The sequence below is a fragment of the Phasianus colchicus genome, chromosome 3 (genome assembly GCF_987193195.1).
Source record: "Phasianus colchicus chromosome 3, bPhaCol1.hap1.1, whole genome shotgun sequence".
In the NCBI taxonomy this organism is placed as follows: Eukaryota; Metazoa; Chordata; class Aves; order Galliformes; family Phasianidae; genus Phasianus; species Phasianus colchicus.
In genome coordinates this window covers 94,104,212-94,124,481 of record NC_143438.1, presented here as the reverse complement: position 1 = coordinate 94,124,481, position 20,270 = coordinate 94,104,212, and the positions used below count along the sequence as shown (strand labels likewise).

Genomic DNA, 20,270 nt, shown 5'->3' with positions numbered 1-20,270 from the left:
ACACACAGCCTCCTAATGCATGAGGACAGAAAGAAACGAATGTGGAATAGCCAGTAAGAGAGGTAAAGACAAAGCATTGGACCCCTCCTTCCAATGGAAACACAAACCACACGGCAAAAAAGCCAAGCAATGATCTCACCAACAATAGTGCATCTCTGCTACACGTGGGCCAATTCATCTGCATACCCTGACGTGCACGTTCCAGAACAACTCCTTACCTACAATACTTTCACTTGAAACTGCTGACAGGGTCAAATGCCATGTGTCCCACAAAAGAAAATTGAAAGGAAGCACAGTGGGAAGGCAAACGCACCCCACTTCATGACTGTCCAGACTTTGGCATGCGACAACAGCTTACTGCACAATGCCGCCATGCGCAGAGGCTCTCTCCAAGCCCTCGGGCACTCACACAGCAGCATAAAAGCCAGTCCTGAGCCTCGCTCCCTCACACACTTCTCCTGACACCTTCTCCTCTGAACTCCTCTAGGTAAGCATGTGAGCTGCTGCCCTCCTTTGCCCACCCCACCTGGCTTGCTATCCACAACCCCTTGGCCCAAAGACTCTGCAGCCTTTCTGCCTCCCCAGGAACCATGCTCCCCACCACCCCAAGCCCCATCCCCAACCAACTTGCTCCTTGGGCCACAACCAGCACAGCTTCCAGGGTCCTCAACAACCTCCATTTGCCCAACACCCTCTCTTCCAGGGACCATCCACCCCACAGCCATGTCCTGCTACGACCTCTGCCGCCCCTGCAGCGGGGGACCCACCCCACTGGCTAACAGCTGCAACTGTTGTAGAGGGCAACTCCTCTAACAACAAAGACACAAACCACACTGCACAAGTGCCAAGCCATGACCTCACTGTCAACACTGCTCCTTTCCTGTGCTTTGGCCACTACTTCCGCGTGCCGTGGCACGAAGGTGCAACATCGCTCCTTTGGCTTCCAGTGCACTCACTTGAAAGGTGATGCCAGTGCAAAATGTACATGACCTCAAGAAAAGGACGCAAAAAGGCTAGAGCTTCTGGAAAAACAACTCATACCACATGTGGCACAATTACAGGGGATGTAAGATCAGCTTGCATCCCAGAGAAGAGATTCTTAACACTCTGCTTAGGGGTGAGCATGACGAGCTTGCCTCCAAATACACTTGGTGCCCTCCATCACAAGGCTCTTGTCCCAAGCATTCAGCCAGCTGCTCTCAGTTCACCTCACTCTCCACTTGTCTAACACACTGGCTCAGCTTCTGGATGAGTGTGGCATGGGAGACAGTCTCAAATCATACAATTATACAAATGTGGAAAGGTGAAGGTTGGAAAGGATCTTAACCATCATCCCTTTTGTGGGCCGACTGTCTCCCATCAGGGCCTCATCCAACCTGGCCTTGAATGCTCCAGGGATGAAGAATGCACAAGTTGACTGGGCAGCCTATGCCAGGGCCTAACTAGCACCCCAGTCAAGAATTTCTTAATTACATCTTAACCAAGTTTCTCGTCATTCCGTTAAAATGTCCTATCGCAATCAGACTGTGTAAAAAGTTGTTTCCCCTACTGCATGTAAGCTCCCTTCAAGTGCTGGAAGGACACACTGAGGTCTCCATGGAGCCAACTCTTCTCCAGGATGAGCAAGCCCAACTCTATCAAATTTTCTTCACAGTAAACGCGCTCCAGCTCTTTGATCTCCTTTGTGGCCCTTCTCTGGACTCACCCCTCACATCTTCCTCCGCATTCCTGGGTGACACCCAGCAGGCCTCACACACTCAGGCACACCCAGTTGAACAGCCCCTCTTTCTACTATGTTCCATCTTCCTCAGAAACTCAAGTACTGCTCACCTCAGCAGCAAGCCACAAAGCACTCACCTCAGCTGAACGAGGGCATGCCTTGCGCTCCTCAGCTGTGCCCTTCACCTCATGGCCTGCAGGGGCTCATGACTGCAGGCCCGTGCAGCATGGATGACTCTAATTTCTCTATCGAATCTCCAAATCCACCTTGTAACTGTCAAAGCCTATGCAGAGAAATAATAGCTTCAGCCACTGACACTCCACTCAGCAATGATCCCACAAGCTCTGCTTCAGCCTTCCAGACCAACGAACCTCCCTTCAACTAGGGCTTGCTACCTCTGAACCTGGACTGAGAGGACTGTGTCCAGCTCACACAGACAGCGCTCCTCAGCCTCAATCAGCTGCAATCCCCACGGATAGACCTAAGCTGAAACTACACAAGAGATGCAGGAACCCCATTCCCAAACAAAGCCTTAAAAGCACAAAGGCAACCAAGATGTCAATGCAGCACAGCCAATGGGAAACGGAAGGGCAAAGCACATGGAAAGGAAATAGGGATATAGGCTGACAGCAAGAAAATGTTATGCAAGGGATAGGGTCTCATGCCAAACGCACACAGGAAGCCCAGAGCAGCCTTCCCAGGATGCCAGGAAATGGGGTCCCCACAACACAACACAGTCATGAGTGCCTGACCTCATCCCATGTTCTACACCTCTCCCATGCTTCAGATGTATCTTCCAACCAACCCCATGACACATGCTTTCTGTATAAATCCACCAAAACACTCACTCTCACTAAAAACTGCCAACAGGGTCACAGGATCAAATCCACAACACAAGGAAATGAAAAGGGAGTGCAGAGAGAAGGCAAACGCCCCCCCTCATGACAGACCCAGCTCTGGCATGCAACAGTAGCTCAATGCAAAATGCTGCCATGCGCAGAGGCTCTCTCCAAGCCCTCAGGCACTCACACAGCAGCATAAAAGCCAGTCCTGTGCCTCGTTCCCTCACACCCTTCTCCTGACACCTTCTCTCCTGTGCTCTTTCAGGTGAGCTGCACCCCCAGCTGCCCTTCTTTGGCCACCGCACCTGGCTTTGCTCTCCATTCCACTCTGCCCCCAGACTCTGCAGCTTTTCCACCTCTTCTCTGCCCTGCTCCCCACAACCCCAAATCATGCCTACTCGCTGCTTGGGAAACCAACGGCTTTGCTCCCCTCATCCCCCAACACCCTCTGCTTACACAACACCCTCTCTTCCAGAGACCCTCCACCCCACAGCCATGTCCTGCTACGACCTCTGCCGCCCCTGCAGCGGGGGACCCACCCCGCTGGCTAACAGCTGCAACGAGCCCTGTGTCAGGCAGTGCCAGGACTCCCAAGTCGTCATCCAGCCCTCCACCGTCGTGGTCACCCTGCCGGGACCCATCCTCAGCTCCTTCCCCCAGAACACCGCCGTCGGATCCTCCTCATCAGCTGCCGTGGGCAGCGCCCTCAGCGCCCAGGGAGTGGCCATCTCCTCCGGCGGCTTCGGCTACGGAGGTCTGGGCTGCTACAATGGCTGGAGAGCCCGCTACCCCTGCTAAGGGCCTGCGCCCACACCCTGACACCAACCACCTGCACCCTGCAACGCGCCTCGAGCACTCAGGAGGCACCACTGTGTCACTGATGGTACAACAGCTCACCTGCTATGACTCCTCTTTTCATGGTGCAAAACAGAGAAGCAGGGAACAGCGTCAGACATCATGCTGTCTGAGAACATGAGTGCAGAAACTTCCTTCTGTCTTTGCACCTTAAATTGCGACCTTTCCACTTGGCCATCACCAAGTGAATCCTTCCTTTTAGTGTGTTTTCCTCAATAAAGATCTCATGCATGCCAGCCTCCGATTCCTCTCATCCTTTCTTCGCCCAATACTCTTAACACCGCACCCACTACAAAGGTATGGCTCTGGAAACCATCATGCCAGGTCAAAAACAGACCCAAGACCTTCTCTTACAACCATGTCACCATCAAGAGCACTGGTGGCCAGCAGAAGGCCTTCAGCACATCACGTGGTATCTACACTAGCCCAAAGACAGACAAATAGTACTCTTCCTCACCAGCAAGCACCAGGCTTTTTTAGAACCGCTTGCAAAACGCGCACCATGGCTTATACTCCTCCAGTTTTCAGAAACCTCTCCTCATTACCACTACTTTGCAAAATCAGCAAAACCACCACATCAGACCCTCCCTATTCTAGGGTGAAACCCAACAGCACCAGTGGATTTCAGCACAGCCTTCCTGTTATCCTCAAAAACAAGCACTCTTCACCTCTGTGACAATCTGGAAAACACTCCATCTCATGACCAGAGACAGTACAAGCCATTAATTTACCCTTCAGTATGCAAATATCACCATAATCACCTCACGTCTGCAGCGCAGGACAGTCACGGTGCATTCAGTTTTCCCTGGAAATAGGCAAATGCTCTTTGGGAACAACAAACGCTGGGCAGGAAAATAACCTCAACCCTTGACACTCAATCTGAACACCGTGTTTCACCAGCCTGCCTTTTCTGACAGACCCACTCACCCTCTGCCTCTTGTCACCCTCACAGCTCATCCCACATCTCACCAACCAGCCCAGCAAACCCCCATCTAGCAGTGTGCCATCCCCACCTCCGCACTGTGAATGTGCGTGATTTCCCCCTAGAAAAGGGCATTCCAATGCACTGCGCAATGCCACCGTTTGGGGAGCATGGCAAGAGTCACAGAATCACAGAATCACAGAATCGTAGGGGTTGGAAGGGACCTCCAGAGTTCATCGAGTCCAACCCCCCTGCCAAAGCAGGATCCCTACACCAGGTCACACAGGTAGGCGTCCAGGCGGGTCTTGAATATCTCCAGAGAAGGAGACTCCACAACCTCCCTGGGCAGCCTGTTCCAGTGCTCCGTCACCTCACCTAAAGAAGTTCTTGCGCACATTGGTGCGGAACTTCCTATGCTCCAGCTTCTGGCCATTTCCCCTTGTCCTGTCTCCGCACACTGCTGAAAACAGTCTGGCCTCGCCACTTTGCCCCCCACACCTTAGATATTTATAGACCTGGATCAGGTCCCCTCTCAGTCTTCTCTTCTCAAGGCTAAACAGACCCAGATCACTCAGCCTGTCCTCACAGGGGAGATGCTCCAGGCCCTTCACCATCTTTGTGGCTCTCCGCTGGACTCTTTCCAAGAGATCCCTGTCTTTTTTGTACTCAGGAGCCCAGAACTGGACACAGTACTCCAGATGAGGCCTTACCAGGGCAGAGTAGAGGGGGAGGATCACCTCCCTCGACCTGCTGGCCACGCTCTTTTTAATGCACCCCAGAATGCCATTGGCCTTTTTGGACACAAGGGCACACTGCTGGCTCATGGCCAACCTGTCGTCCACCAGGACACCCAGGTCCCTCTCCGCAGAGCTCCTCTCCAGCAGGTCATCCCCCAACCTGTACCGGTGCATGCAATTATTCCTCCCTAGGTGCAAGACTCTACACTTGCTTTTGTTAAACCTCATCTGGTTTCTTACTGCCCAGCTCTCCAGCCTGTCCAGGTCTCGCTGAATGGCAGCACAACCTTCGGGCATGTCAGCCAATCCTCCCAACTTCGTATCATCAGCAAACTTGCTGAGGGTGGCCACTATCCCCTCATCAAGGTCATTGATGAAGATGTTGAACAGGACCGGACCCAGCACCGACCCCTGGGGAACACTGCTGGTTACAGGTCTCCAACCAGACTCTGCACCCCCAATGACAACCCTCTGTGCTCTGCCAGTCAGCCAGTTCTCAACCCACCTCACTGTCCACTCATCTATCCCGCACTTCCTCAGCTTCGTTATAAGGATGTCGTGGGAGACAGTGTCAAATGCCTTGCTGAAATCAAGGAAGACTACATCCACTGCTCTCCCCCATCCACCCAGCCAGTGACAACATCATAGAAGGCTACCAGGTTGGTCAAGCACGACCTCCCCCTGGTGAACCCGTGCTGACTACTCCTGATAACCTCCTTTTCTTCCAGTTGTCTGGAGATGGTATCCAGCACAATCTGTCAGAGGCACCACTGTGTCACTGATGGTACAACAGCTCACCTGCCATGACTCCTCTTTTCATGGCACAAAACAAGCAAGCAGGGAACAGCGTCAGACATCATGCTGTCTGAGAACATGAGTGCAGAATCTTCCTTCTGTCTTTGCTTCTTAAATTGTCCTCTTTCCACCTGGTGATCACCAAGTGGATCCTTCCTTTTAGTGTGTTTTGCTCAATAAAGATCTCATGCATGCCGGCATCACATCCCTTCTCTTCATTCCTTTGCTTAATGCTCTTCCCACATCACTCACTGCAACAATATGTCTCTGGAAATGAACGTGTTGGGTACAAAACGGCCCCTGGACCTCCTCTCGTTTCCATGTCTCTTACAAGAGCATCGGTGGCTTGCAGACAACATTCTTCTCATCACATATTATCTACACCTGTACAAAGAATGGTAAATGGTACTATTGCTCTGCTTGAGTACAGGCAGGAATAGAAGGCTGTCCACAGTCAGCTCCAGTCCCGTCACCCAGGCTTTTAATGATGATACTGAACACCATTGGCCTCACTTCCCGCTCTTGCCCGAAACAACTATGAACTCACCACATCAGGACTCTGTTGTACTCACCTCAGAACACCAGATCCCTGCGTTCAGCCACTTTATAGACCACTTCAGCATCCATTTACCTGCACAGATCACTGAGAGGATGCCTATGAGCACACCATGGGAGGAAACATGAAAGCCTTTTATAAAGGCAAAGTCACCAAATGCCACTGCAAACCCTATGTGCAAAGCCAGTCACTTCAATGTAGAAAAACACAGGGTGGTTTGCCCTTTCGTGCTCCCTGTTTCCAACACTTCTTAGCCAGTCTGACTTAATCCCGTGACAGTTACCCACACTGAGCACTCCCCATCATGTTCTTCTTCCTCTTGCATATAGCAACACATTCCGGGATTTCCTCTTCACTTCCCCAGCAGCACAGGCCACTGTAACAGATATCTGTTTTGCCACTCTTCCTTCTTCCATCTCCTTCAAGATAGCAGAGGTGTGAGCTATGTCCGGAACATCAGAAGCCCCTCCCAGGCACTGGGACCTTTCTAAAACAAATGATGTCACCCTTGCAAGGACATCTCATGGCTCCCTCAGCATCCATGGGTAGAACCAGGCGGACCTCACAGCCTTGGCCACGTCCTCCCTACTTCACTTCATCTTCTTCAGCAACACGCACTAATCTCCTCAGCAGCAAGCCGCACAGCACTCACCTCAGCTGAATGGGGGCATGAGAAATGGTTTAGTGGCTCGTGGTAGCAATGGTGCTGGGAGGACAGTTGGACTAGATGGTCTTGTAGGTCCTTTTCAATCTTGGGATTCTATGATTCTATGCTTCTATGCCCTGCAACCTTCAGCCATGGCCTTGACCACATGGCCTGGAGCGGCTCACGGCTGCATCCCTGTGTAGCATGTATGCTTCCAATTTCCCCATGGAATCTCCAAATCCTCATGGAAACCATCAAAGGCCATGCCTTTGAGAAATGGCCTCAGCCAACTGAATTCCACTCACCAATGATCCCTTAGTGTCTGCTTCAGCCTCCCGCACCAACACCCTTCCATTCACCTCGGGGCTTGCTACCTCTCAACCAGGCCTGAGAGGACAGTGTCCTGCCCTCACAAACAGCCCTCCTCTGCCTAAAGAAGCTACAATCCCCACAGAGAGCCCTAAGCTGAAACTACACAAAACACGCAGGAAACCACTTCCCAAATAAAACCTTGATAGCAAAAAGGGAACCAAGGTGTCAGTGAAGCAGACCCAATGGGAAAGAGAAGGGCAAAGCACATGGGAAAAGAAATGGGACGAAAGTGAGCAGGGAGTAAATGCAACGCAGGCAATAGAGTCACTTGCCAGACACATTGGAAGCCCAGAGCAGCCTGCCTAGGATGCTGCAGAATGGGATCCTCACCACACAACGCAGACACAAACCACCCAACATCAATGATACGCCGTGACCTTACTCCTGAGACCACAACTCTTCCACGCCTTAGATGCATCTTCCAACCACCATCATGAGACACACCTCCCAAATAAATACAACACAATATTCATTTTCTCTTAAAAATTGCCGACAAGGTCAAAGGATCAAATCCACAACACAAGGTAATGAAAAGGAAGAGCTGTGGAAGGCAAACACACCCCACCTCATGACTGGCCAGGCTGTGGCACGCAAGAGCTGCTCACTGCACAATGCCGCCACGCGCAGAGGCTCTCTCCAAGCCCTCGGGCACTCACACAGCAGCATAAAAACCGGCCCTGAGCCTCGCTCCCTCACACACTTCTCCTGACACCTTCTCCTCTGCACTCCTCTAGGTAAGCATGTCATCTGCTGCCCTCCTTTGCCCACCCCACCTGGCTTGGCTATCCAAACCTCTTGGCCCCAAGACTCTGCAGCTCTTCTGCCTCCCCAGAAACCATGCTCTCCACCACCCCTAGCCCCAACCCCAACCAACTTGCTCCCTGGGCCACACCCAGCACAGCTTCTTGGGTCCTCAACAACCTCCATTTGCACAACACCCTCTCTTCCAGGGACCCTCCACCCCACAGCCATGTCCTGCTACGACCTCTGCCGCCCCTGCAGCAGGGGACCCACCCCGCTGGCTAACAGCTGCAACGAGCCCTGTGTCAGGCAGTGCCAGGACTCCCAAGTCGTCATCCAGCCTCCTGCCGTGCTGGTCACCCTGCCGGGACCCATCCTCAGCTCCTTCCCCCAGAACACCGCCGTCGGATCCTCCTCATCAGCTGCCGTGGGCAGCGCCCTCGACGCCCAGGGAGTGGCCATCTCCTCCGGCGGCTTCGGCTACGGAGGCCTGCGCTGCTACAATGGCGGGAGAGCCCGCTACCCCTGCTAAGGGCCTGCGCCCACACCCTGACACCAACCACCTGCACCCTGCAATGCGCCTCACGCACTCAGGAGGCACCACTGTGTCACTGACTGCACGTGGGATAGATCAGCAGCTCTTCAACCATGGCTCTGCATTCATTACAACAAAGAAGCAAGCAGGGAAGGGGACCAGACCACACTGCTTGCAAACTGCGCCTCTGACAAATCTATATCTTGAACGTTCTTCTCTAGGTCCTTTTCTTTCTCTGCAAGAATGCTGATGGTCATGCTACATGCACTTACGGCCACGGCTTCTTCTCTTGCTGCTCCTTTCCTTTCATGTATTTTCCTCAATAAAGTTCTCTTGCATGCCAGCCTCTGAATTCGCTTCATCCTTTCTTCAGCACTTCACACTTCTCCCACTCCAAAGACACGGCTCAAGGGTCCATTAGGATGGCACCAAAGGGGTCCCATCACCTCCCCTGCCAACAGTGGTACCAACAAGAACTGTTGGGGCATCAACTGGGCTTCCAGCACATCAAACAACATCTATGCTTGACCACACAAAGTCTTGGGCACACCAAGGCCCTTCTGCCCATGCCTTCTGAAACTACCTTTCCATGGCAGCACACCCCAGCAGGATACTCCCACGCTGACAAAAAAAAAGCAGTCACAGAATCCTTTACACGTTAGAGAATTGTTAGTGACAACACACTACTACTGCCCTGCTCAAGTACACTCAGCTCCAGCGGTCAGACAGGGAACACAGCCAGACTTTCAGCACCTCAAAGGACAGGGACTACACAAATTACTCTGCGGGGTAACCTGTTCCACCGCTTGCCCCCCTCACCCTGGAAAAAGCTCCCTTTCTCTTCCAAGGAAGGTTCCAATTCAGTGCTGTCCACCTTCCTTTCTTCTGGCAGCAGACAGTAATGCAAAAGGGCTGGCTCTCTTTACATCCTTCCCTAACATCTGCGATTTATACGCAAGGAGAAGATCTACTGAGAACATCCCTGTGTCCCAGCTCAAAACTGCCTGTTCTCTCAGCTTCTCCACATCGTAAGGAGGCTCCAGGCCCATCAGCACTGGGGAAGCCCTGCACTGGAACTGCTCCACCATATCCATGTCTGTCTTCCTCCTGGGAAACTTAAGCATGAACCACCAGCACTGAACAGAAAGAAAAGTACATCCTCCAGTGTGCTAGCGATGCTCTTCCCAAAGGCCTTCTGGAGAATGGGGAACTCTTTTGTCACACGGCTGCAGTGCTGCCTCAACATCCCCTTGCTCGCCAGCAGTAAAACCTGGTCCTTCTCAGCAAAGCTGGCTGCCACCCTCTCATTTTTCTTGCTCCATGTTACTGCTTCCCATCTGCAGCACTTCACTTTGCCCCTTCCGCTACCTCATGGCGTCCCTGAGGTAATACATATAACCCAGCCCCTCCACATCTTTCACAAAGGTGGACTATACACCGGGGGCATCAGCTGCTCCTTCCCATCTTCTAGCATTTGCAAACTCACTGGGATCACTACCATCACCCAGCTTTTTAATGCAGGTGCTGAACAGTGCTGGCCTTACTACCGAGTCTGGACACAATCACAACACTTCACCGCACTGCTGCATTCAGCCACTTTCAAGCCCACCCCAGCGTCCACTTGGACAGTTTCTTTGGGATCGTGTCATGGGAAGAAGCCTCCTGAACGCAAGACAATCAACTGCCATGTCTCCCCATCATCCACCGGGCAGATCACTTCACTACAGAAGAAACTGAGGTGGCTTTGGAAATCCACTGCTTCCTGCGAGGATTTCCTTCACCTCCTCCCCAGAGACTAACATCAGGTCAACCAGCCTGAAGTTTCTCACCGCTTCCTTCTTCGTTTCTTGAAGGCAGGAATAGGAAGACTCTCAAATATTCTTCACAAAGCACTTCCATCATGAACTTTCACAGGGTCAACAGAAAAGAGCCTTACGAAGACAGCAGACGCATCCCTCAGCATTTGTGGGAGAAACTCATTAGGTCCTAGAGGATTCCTCACACCCAGTTGCACTTCCTACTCATCTTATCCATGAACAAAGACCTGTGGGACAGCCTGCATCAAGTCACCTTGGCTGAGCAGAGGCATGACTCGCCTTCGATCCACCCTATGGTAATCAGACATCACTGCAAGGACCTACCTGTTGCAGCCCCAGGAAGCATGCAGGCCTTCGGCACCATTCTGACACATCCAAATGTTTTTCCGAGCACCAACCATTGGGCACAAAAGTGGCAGTGCTCCTTGACACTCAACTCAATTAAAAACAATTAAACGCTATGGCGCAACACATTTCCCAGTTCTTCCGCCACTCTTCAGTCTCAGTGCCTTTCCCACATCCCACCAGGCATGTCCAAGGATGGCACTCTGTCAGACCAAAACCCACGCTTTCATCTTGATGACCGCAGGTAAGGGTGGCATGCAGAGAAGACACTGGGACCTTTCTGGGGGCATGGCAGAATTCCCAACACCAGCAGTCTTGTCAGCTGTGACACAGCCCCGCAGGGACAGCATTCTGCTCTGGCAAACAGCCCTCCTCTGCCTGCAGGGACTGCCCGCCCCAGGCACACAGCAGGCGGCCTCCTTTCTCCAGGCACACCTCTGCAGACACCAGGGGCAGCAGCAACCCATGCTGAACTCCCAGGGAAAGAGAGGAGCTGCAGACTGCTTAGTGAGGTGGGACAAAGGCAGGTGTCATGGTTTTACGTTTTTTGGTTTTCAGTATTCCACAGCAGAACATCATGTACTGGAATTCAAGTGTTAATGCTCCAATTCCAGGTACCTATCCCTATACATTACGGAAGTCATGGGACCTGACCCTTCCGGGTGGGGAGGTCTCTTACTGCCTGGCAGTGGGTGCTGGAGGGTGCTTTCCCAGCCGTTCCAAGCTTTTCAGCTTCGACTCGGTCTCAGGAACTCTCTCTCTCCTATCATATTTATTAGTCTCAATTTCAATTCGATTGTATTATATTGTGTTATCTTGCATTCCGATATCATAGTTAGTAAAATAAGTTTTCCTCCATAGATTGTTGCTGCTGTATTTTTTCCTCCCTTCCTTCCCTCCCATTCTGTGGGCCAAGGGGGTGGGGGAGCAGGGGCCTACAGCCCCCTGTCACAGACATAGATCCCTGTCACGGGCATAGATTGATCTAGTTAACTCCGTGACAGCAAGGAAGGAGGGAATGTGATTCCAGAGGACCAAGTGCAACAGGCAAAGCTTTGAAGCCTGAAGCAGCCTTCCAAGGACGCCACAAGATGGGCTACCCACTTTGCAACACAGCCACAAATGACCACACACAAGTGCCACGCGGGGACCTCATTCCTGATAAACACAACTCACGCTTTCAGCATGCTTTGACTCAAACACCATTCCCACTTAAACACTGACATCAGGGTTAAAGGAACACAACCACAAGACAGGGAAAAGAAAAGGAAGCGTTGCGGAAAGACATAACCACATTACCACATCACCGGTCAAGTTTTGGCATGCAACAGCAGCTCGCTGCACAATGACCAGGCCTTGGCAAGCGACAAAAGCTTGCTGCACAGTGCTGCCATGCGCAGAGGCTCTCTCCAAGCCCTCAGGCACTCACACAGCAGCATAAAAGCCAGCCCTGAGCCTCGCTCCCTCACACACTTCTCCTGACACCTTCTCCTCTGCACTCCTCTAGGTAAGCATGTGAGCTGCTGCCCTCCTTTGCCCACCCCACCTGGCTTGGCTATACACAACTCCTTGGACCCAAGACTCTGCAGCCCTTCTGCCTCCCCAGGAACCATGCTCCCCACAACCCCAAGCCCCATCCCCAACCAACTTGCTCGCTGGGCCACACCCAGCACAGCTTCTTGGGTCCTCAACAACCTCCATTTGCACAACACCCTCTCTTCCAGGGACCCTCCACCCCACAGCCATGTCCTGCTACGACCTCTGCCGCCCCTGCAGTGGGGGACCCACCCCGCTGGCTAACAGCTGCAACGAGCCCTGTGTCAGGCAGTGCCAGGACTCCCAAGTCGTCATCCAGCCCTCCACCGTCGTGGTCACCCTGCCGGGACCCATCCTCAGCTCCTTCCCCCAGAACACCGCCGTCGGATCCTCCTCATCAGCTGCCGTGGGCAGCGCCCTCAACGCCCAGGGAGTGGCCATCTCCTCCGGCGGCTTCGGCTACGGAGGCCTGGGCTGCTACAATGGCGGGAGAGCCCGCTACCCCTGCTAAGGGCCTGCGCCCACACCCCGACACCAACCACCTGCACCCTGCAACACGCTTCAAGCACTCAGGAGGCACCACTGGGTCACTGATGGTACAACAGCTCATTTGCCATGACTCCTCTTTGCATGGCACAAAGCAAACAAGCAGGGAACAGCGTCAGACCATGCTGTCTGGGAATATCAGTGCAGTAAATTTCTTCTTTCTTTGCACCTTATATTGCGACCTTTCCACTTGGCCGTCACCAAGTGAATCCTTCCTTTTAGTGTGTTTTCCTCAATAAAGATCTCATGCATGCCAGCCTCCAATTCCTCTCATCCTTTCTTCGCCCAATACTCTTAACACCTCACCCACTACAAAGGTATGGCTCTGGAAACCATCATGCCAGGTCAAAAACAGCCCCAAGACCTTCTCTTACAACCATGTCACCATCAAGAGCACTGGTGGCTAGCAGAAGGCCTTCAGCACATCACGTGGCATCTACACTAGCCCAAAGACAGACAAATAGTACTCTTCCTCACCAGCAAGCACCAGGCTTTTTTAGAACCGCTTGCAAAATGCGCACCATGGCTTATACTCCGCCAGTTTTCAGAAACCTCTCCTCATTACCACTACTTTGCAAAATCAGCAAAACCACCACATCAGACCCTCCCTATTCTAGGGTGAAACCCAACAGCACCAGTGCATTTCAGCACAGCCTTCCTGTTATCCTCAAAAACAAGCACTCTTCACCTCTGTGACAATCTGGAAAACACTCCATCTCATGACCAGAGACAGTATAAACCATTAATTTACCCTTCAGTATGCAAATATCACCATAATCACCTCACGTCTGCAGCGCAGGACAGTCATGGTGCATTCCGTTTTCCCTGGAAATAGGCAAATGCTCTTTGGGAACAACAAACGCTGGGCAGGAAAATAACCTCAACCCTTGACACTCAATCTGAACACCGTGTTTCACCAGCCTGCCTTTTCTGACAGACCCACTCACCCTCGGCCTCTTGTCACCCTCACAGCTCATCCCACATCTCACCAACCAGCCCAGCAAACCCCCATCTAGCAGTGTGCCATCCCCACCTCCGCACTGTGAATGTGCGTGATTTCCCCCTAGAAAAGGGCATTCCAATGCACTGCGCAATGCCACCGTTTGGGGAGCATGGCAGGAGTCCTGACATCACACAGCTTGCTAGCAATGAACCAGGCGTGAGAGGACAGAGTCCTGCCCCCACAGACAGCCCTCCCCTGCCTACTTGGAAATCTCCAGGGTGCGACCCAAGCAGGAATGACACAAAACAGGCAGCCTCCTTTCTCCCAGCTACCGCCTTCCAACATCAAGGGGCATCCAGCCAGCCATGCAGCACACCCAGTGGGGAAGACAAGAGCTAAAGGCTGGCTAACCAGCTGCAACGAGCTCAGGGAGGGAACAAATGCAGTGCAATCCAAGAATACCCTAGGATGTTGGAAGGGACCCATAAGGATCACTGACTCCAACTCATGCCTCCACAACGCACTCTTTGAAAATAGATCTAGAAGGCACTGTCCAGTGTTTCTGGAAATCCGGCAGCCATAGTGCTTTTGCACTCCCTTAGGGAGCCTGTTGCATGCCCAATCCCTTTGGAGCAGAACCACATTTGAGAAAGGACTTTCAGTTGGACTTGTGAGGCAACAGTTCACTCAACGCTTTCTGTCTTTGCCCATAAATGTGCTAGGCGTTTTCCCCAAAACCATATGGAGAAAAACTCTGAAAATCTTTGCAGAAGTCCTTAGAAATTTGGCCTACTAGGATCCATTGCTGAACTAGATGGGTAATCATCTCATGAAAGAAGTGCCATCTTCTCCCATCTGGGATACCCAGAATGCCCAGACAGGGCTTCCAAAGCCGTTTAGAATTGGCAACTCCTCTAACAACAAAGACACAAACCATATTGCACAAGTGCCAAGCCATCACCTCTCTGACTCCTCTTCTGTGCTTTGCACACAGAATCTTCCGCATACTCTGACCCAAACGTGCCAAATCCCTCCTGTGCCCTCCAGGACTCTCACTTGGAACGTGCCACCAGTGCCAAATGGACGCGTCCTCAAGGATGCAAAAAGGCAGAGTTGCTGGAAGAACAACACATAACACATGACGCGCAACACTACGTGATGCAAGTGTAGCATGCAGCATTGCGAGGAGAACCCTAACACTCCACAGCTAAGCATGAGGAACCTACCTCCAGCTACGCAGGGAGCCCTCCAACATAAGGCTCTGGGCACAGGCATTCCATTAGCTGCTTTCAGTCCACATCACTCTGCACTTGTCTAACCCACGTTGGCTCAACTTCTGGATGAGCGTGGCATGGGAAACTGTCTCAAATTATACAAGCATACAAATGTGGAACGGGGAATATTGGAAGAGATCGTAACCATTATCCCTTCTGTGGGCCGACTGCCTCCCATCAGGGCCCCATCCAACCCGGCCTTGAATGCCCCAGGGACGAAGAATGCACAAGTTGACTGGGCAGCCTGTGCCAGGGTCTCACCAGCACCCGAGTCAAGAATTTTTCTTCCTTACATCTTAACCAAATTTCTCCTCTTTGCATTAAAATGTTCTAACGCTATCAAATCGTGTAAAAAGTTGGTTCTCCCCCTGCCTGTAAGCTCCCTTCAAGTACTGGAAGGCCAACTCTATTCTAGGCTGAACGAGCCCAACTCTCGTAGCCTTTCTGCACAGCAGATGCACTCCACGCCTTTGATCTTCTTGGTGGACCTCCACTGGACCCACTCAGCACAGCTCCCTCAGCATTCCTGGGTGAAACTCAGCAGGCCTCACACACCTTGGCACATCCAATTGAACAGACCCACTTCCTACTTTGCCCCATCTTCTCCAGAAATGTCATGAAGTGGCTCGTGGCCGCATCACCCATTAACACAAACACCAAAAAAGACCACAAAATCTAAACTCCACAAGTTGACCTCCTCTGTCTAAATATACTAAAACCACTACGGACGGCCCAATGCTGAAACGGCAAAAAACAGCCTGTCTCCTTTCTCCAAAACAGTTTTCAAAGCAAAAGGGGAACCAACATCTTGACACAACACACCCAATGCAGAAGACAACGACTAAGCTCATGGAAAGCAGATTAATTCTAGGGCACGCAGGGAGTGCAGTGCAGTGCAACTAGCAGCGTCTCAAGCCAAACGCACCTGGGAATCACAGAACAGCCCTCGAAGGATGCCAAGAATGGGGCCTGCACCTCACCAAGTGGTCACAAACACGACTGCATGAGTAGCACAGGATGGCATCACTAAGGACACCACATCACTCCTCCAAAGCTGAGGAAAAGCCTTCCAACATCTTCCGTGAGATGCGCCTTCCTCATCACTCCAGTCACACTCAGAAGTGCTGACAGGGTCAAAGGATCAAATCCACAACACCAGGAAATGGAGTGGAAGTGTTGTGGGGAGACAAGAGCACACCACCTCATGACTTCACAGGGTTTGGCATGCGTTCTGCATAATACTAGCATGCGCAGAGGCTCTCTCCAAGCCCTCGGGCACTCACACAGCAGCATAAAAGCCGGCCCTGAGCCTCGCTCCCTCACACACTTCTCCTGACACCTTCTCCTCTGCACTCCTCTAGGTAAGCATGTCATCTGCTGCCCTCCTTTGCCCACCCCACCTGGCTTGGCTATCCACAACCCCCTGGACCCAAGACTCTGCAGCTCTTCTGCCTCCCCAGGAACCATGCTCCCCACCACCCCAAGCCCCAACCCCAACCAACTTGCTCCCTGGGCCACACCCAGCACAGCTTCTTGTGTCCTCAACAACCTCCATTTGCACAATACCCTCTCTTCCAGGGACCCTCCGCCCACAGCCATGTCCTGCTACGACCTCTGCCGCCCCTGCAGCGGGGGACCCACCCCGCTGGCTAACAGCTGCAACGAGCCCTGTGTCAGGCAGTGCCAGGACTCCCAAGTCGTCATCCAGCCCTCCACCGTCGTGGTCACCCTGCCGGGACCCATCCTCAGCTCCTTCCCCCAGAACACCGCCGTCGGATCCTCCTCATCAGCTGCCGTGGGCAGCGCCCTCAATGCCCAGGGAGTGGCCATCTCCTCCGGCGGCTTCGGCTTCGGAGGCCTGGGCTGCTACAATGGCTGGAGAGCCCGCTACCCCTGCTAAGGCCTGCGCCCACACCCCGACACCAACCACCTGCACCCTGCAAGGAGCCTCACGCACTCAGGAGGCACCACTGTGTCACTGATGGTACAGCAGCTCATTTGCCATGACTCCTCTTTTCATGGCACAAAACAAGCAAGCAGGGAACAGCGTCAGACATCATGCTGTCTGAGAACATGAGTGCAGAATCTTCCTTCTGTCTTTGCTTCTTAAATTGTCCTCTTTCCACCTGGTGATCACCAAGTGGATCCTTCCTTTTAGTGTGTTTTGCTCAATAAAGATCTCATGCATGCCGGCATCACATCCCTTCTCTTCATTCTTTTGCTTAATGCTCTTCCCACATCACTCACTGCAACAATATGTCTCTGGAAATGAACGTGTTGGGTACAAAACGGCCCCAGGACCTCCTCTCATTTCCATGTCTCTTAGAAGAGCATCGGTGGCTTGCAGACGGCATTCTTCTCATCACATATTATCTACACCTGTACAAAGAATGGTAAATGGTACTATTGCTCTGCTTGAGTCCAGGCAGGAATAGAAGGCTGTCCACAGTCAGCTCCAGTCCCGTCACCCAGGCTTTTAATGATGATACTGAACACCACTGGCCTCACTTCCCGCTCTTGCCCGAAACAACTATGAACTCACCACATCAGGACTCTGTTGTACTCACCTCAGAACACCAGATCCCTGCGTTCAGCCACTTTATAGACCACCTCAGCATCCATTTACCTGCACAGATCACTGAGAGGATGCCTATGAGCACACCATGGGAGGAAACATGAAAGCCTTTTATAAAGGCAAAGTCACCAAATGTCACTGCAACCCCTATGTGCAAAGCCAGTCACTTCAATGTAGAAAAACGCAGGGTGGTTTGCCCTTTCGTGCTCCCTGTTTCCAACACTTCTTAGCCAGTCTGACTTAATCCCATGACAGTTACCCACATTGAGCACTCCCCATCATGTTCTTCTTCCTCTTGCATATAGCAACACATTCCGGGATTTCCTCTTCACTTCCCCAGCAGCACAGGCCACTGTAACAGATATCTGTTTTGCCACTCTTCCTTCTTCCATCTCCTTCAAGATAGCAGAGGTGTGAGCTATGTCCGGAACATCAGAAGCCCCTCCCAGGCACTGGGACATTTCTAAAACAAATGATGTCACCCTTGCAAGGACATCTCATGCCTCCCTCAGCATCCATGGGTAGAACCAGGCGGACCTCACAGCCTTGGCCACGTCCACCCTACTTCACTTCATCTTCTTCAGCAACACACACTAATCTCCACAGCAGCAAGCCACACAGCACTCACCTCAGCTGAATGGGGGCTTGAGAAATGGTTTAGTGGCTCGTGGTAGCAATGGTGCTGGGAGGACTGTTGGACTAGATGGTCTTGTAGGTCCTTTTCAATCTTGGGATTCTATGATTCTATGCTTCTATGCCCTGCAACCTTCAGCCATGGCCTTGACCACATGGCCTGGAGCGGCTCACGGCTGCATCCCTGTGTAGCATGTATGCTTCCAATTTCCCCATGGAATCTCCAAATCCTCATGGAAACCATCAAAGGCCATGCCTTTGAGAAATGGCCTCAGCCAACTGAATTCCACTCACCAATGATCCCTTAGTGTCTGCTTCAGCCTCCCGCACCAACACCCTTCCATTCACCTCGGGGCTTGCTACCTCTCAACCAGGCCTGAGAGGACAGTGTCCTGCCCTCACAAACAGCCCTCCTCTGCCTAAAGAAGCTACAATCCCCACAGAGAGCCCTAAGCTGAAACTACACAAAACACGCAGGAAACCACTTCCCAAATAAAACCTTGATAGCAAAAAGGGAACCAAGGTGTCAGTGAAGCAGACCCAATGGGAAAGAGAAGGGCAAAGCACGTGGGAAAAGAAATGGGACGAAAGCAAGCAGGGAGTAAATGCAACACAGGCAATAGAGTCTCCTGCCAGACACATTGGAAGCCCAGAGCAGCCTGCCTAGGATGCTGCAGAATGGGATCCTCACCACACAACGCAGACACAAACCACCCAACATCAATGATACGCCGTGACCTTACTCCTGAGACCACAACTCTTCCACGCCTTAGATGCATCTTCCAACCACCATGAGACACTCCTCCCAAATAAATACAACACAATATTCATTTTCTCTTAAAAATTGCCGACAAGGTCAAAGGATCAAATCCACAACAAAAGGTAATGAAAAGGGAGAGCTGTGGAAGGCAAACACACCCCACTTCATGACTGGCCAGGCTGTGGCACGCAAGAGCTGCTCACTGCACAATGCCGCCATGCGCAGAGGCTCTCTCCAAGCCCTCGGGCACTCACACAGCAGCATAAAAGCCGGCCCTGAGCCTCGCTCCCTCACACACTTCTCCTGACACCTTCTCCTCTGCACTCCTCTAGGTAAGCATGTGAGCTGCTGCCCTCCTTTGCCCACCCCACCTGGCTTGGCTATCCACAACCCCCTGGACCCAAGACTCTGCAGCTCTTCTGCCTCCCCAGGAACCATGCTCCCCACCACCCCAAGCCCCAACCCCAACCAACTTGCTCCCTGGGCCACACCCAGCACAGCTTCTTGGGTCCTCAACAACCTCCATTTGCACAATACCCTCTCTTCCAGGGACCCTCCGCCCACAGCCATGTCCTGCTACGACCTCTGCCGCCCCTGCAGCGGGGGACCCACCCCGCTGGCTAACAGCTGCAACGAGCCCTGTGTCAGGCAGTGCCAGGACTCCCAAGTCGTCATCCAGCCCTCCACCGTCGTGGTCACCCTGCCGGGACCCATCCTCAGCTCCTTCCCCCAGAACACCGCCGTCGGATCCTCCTCATCAGCTGCCGTGGGCAGCGCCCTCAATGCCCAGGGAGTGGCCATCTCCTCCGGCGGCTTCGGCTTCGGAGGCCTGGGCTGCTACAATGGCTGGAGAGCCCGCTACCCCTGCTAAGGCCTGCGCCCACACCCCGACACCAACCACCTGCACCCTGCAAGGAGCCTCACGCACTCAGGAGGCACCACTGTGTCACTGATGGTACAGCAGCTCATTTGCCATGACTCCTCTTTTCATGGCACAAAACAAGCAAGCAGGGAACAGCGTCAGACATCATGCTGTCTGAGAACATGAGTGCAGAATCTTCCTTCTGTCTTTGCTTCTTAAATTGTCCTCTTTCCACCTGGTGATCACCAAGTGGATCCT

At 52.6% G+C, this 20,270-nt stretch overlaps 3 protein-coding genes and 1 pseudogene across 3 annotated transcripts; all 4 read left to right on the top strand.

Annotated features, from left to right (window-relative positions):
• Positions 1-810: 810 nt before the first annotated feature.
• LOC116241577 (feather keratin 1-like) lies at positions 811-3,360 on the top strand. The gene has a single exon (XM_031612135.2). It carries the CDS (start codon positions 2,953-2,955, stop codon positions 3,358-3,360), a length of 408 nt encoding a protein of 135 aa, XP_031467995.2. The 5' UTR covers positions 811-2,952.
• A 4,653-nt stretch (positions 3,361-8,013) lies between these two features.
• On the top strand, positions 8,014-13,229 carry LOC149918766 (feather keratin 1-like; annotated as a pseudogene).
• Positions 13,230-16,779: 3,550 nt separating this feature from the next.
• Positions 16,780-17,083, top strand: LOC149918765 (feather keratin 1-like). The gene has a single exon (XM_090138367.1). The coding sequence runs from the start codon at positions 16,780-16,782 to the stop codon at positions 17,080-17,082; it is 303 nt and encodes a 100-aa protein (XP_089994493.1). The 3' UTR covers position 17,083.
• A 2,635-nt stretch (positions 17,084-19,718) lies between these two features.
• Positions 19,719-20,022, top strand: LOC116241170 (feather keratin 1-like). The gene has a single exon (XM_090138366.1). The coding sequence runs from the start codon at positions 19,719-19,721 to the stop codon at positions 20,019-20,021; it is 303 nt and encodes a 100-aa protein (XP_089994492.1). The 3' UTR covers position 20,022.
• Positions 20,023-20,270: the final 248 nt, after the last annotated feature.

Bases quoted from the DNA above. Each gene is read 5' to 3' on its own strand.
- LOC116241577 (XM_031612135.2), top strand. From the start codon at position 2,953: ATGCCTACTCGCTGCTTGGGAAACCAACGGCTTTGCTCCCCTCATCCC.
- LOC149918765 (XM_090138367.1), top strand. From the start codon at position 16,780: ATGTCCTGCTACGACCTCTGCCGCCCCTGCAGCGGGGGACCCACCCCG.
- LOC116241170 (XM_090138366.1), top strand. From the start codon at position 19,719: ATGTCCTGCTACGACCTCTGCCGCCCCTGCAGCGGGGGACCCACCCCG.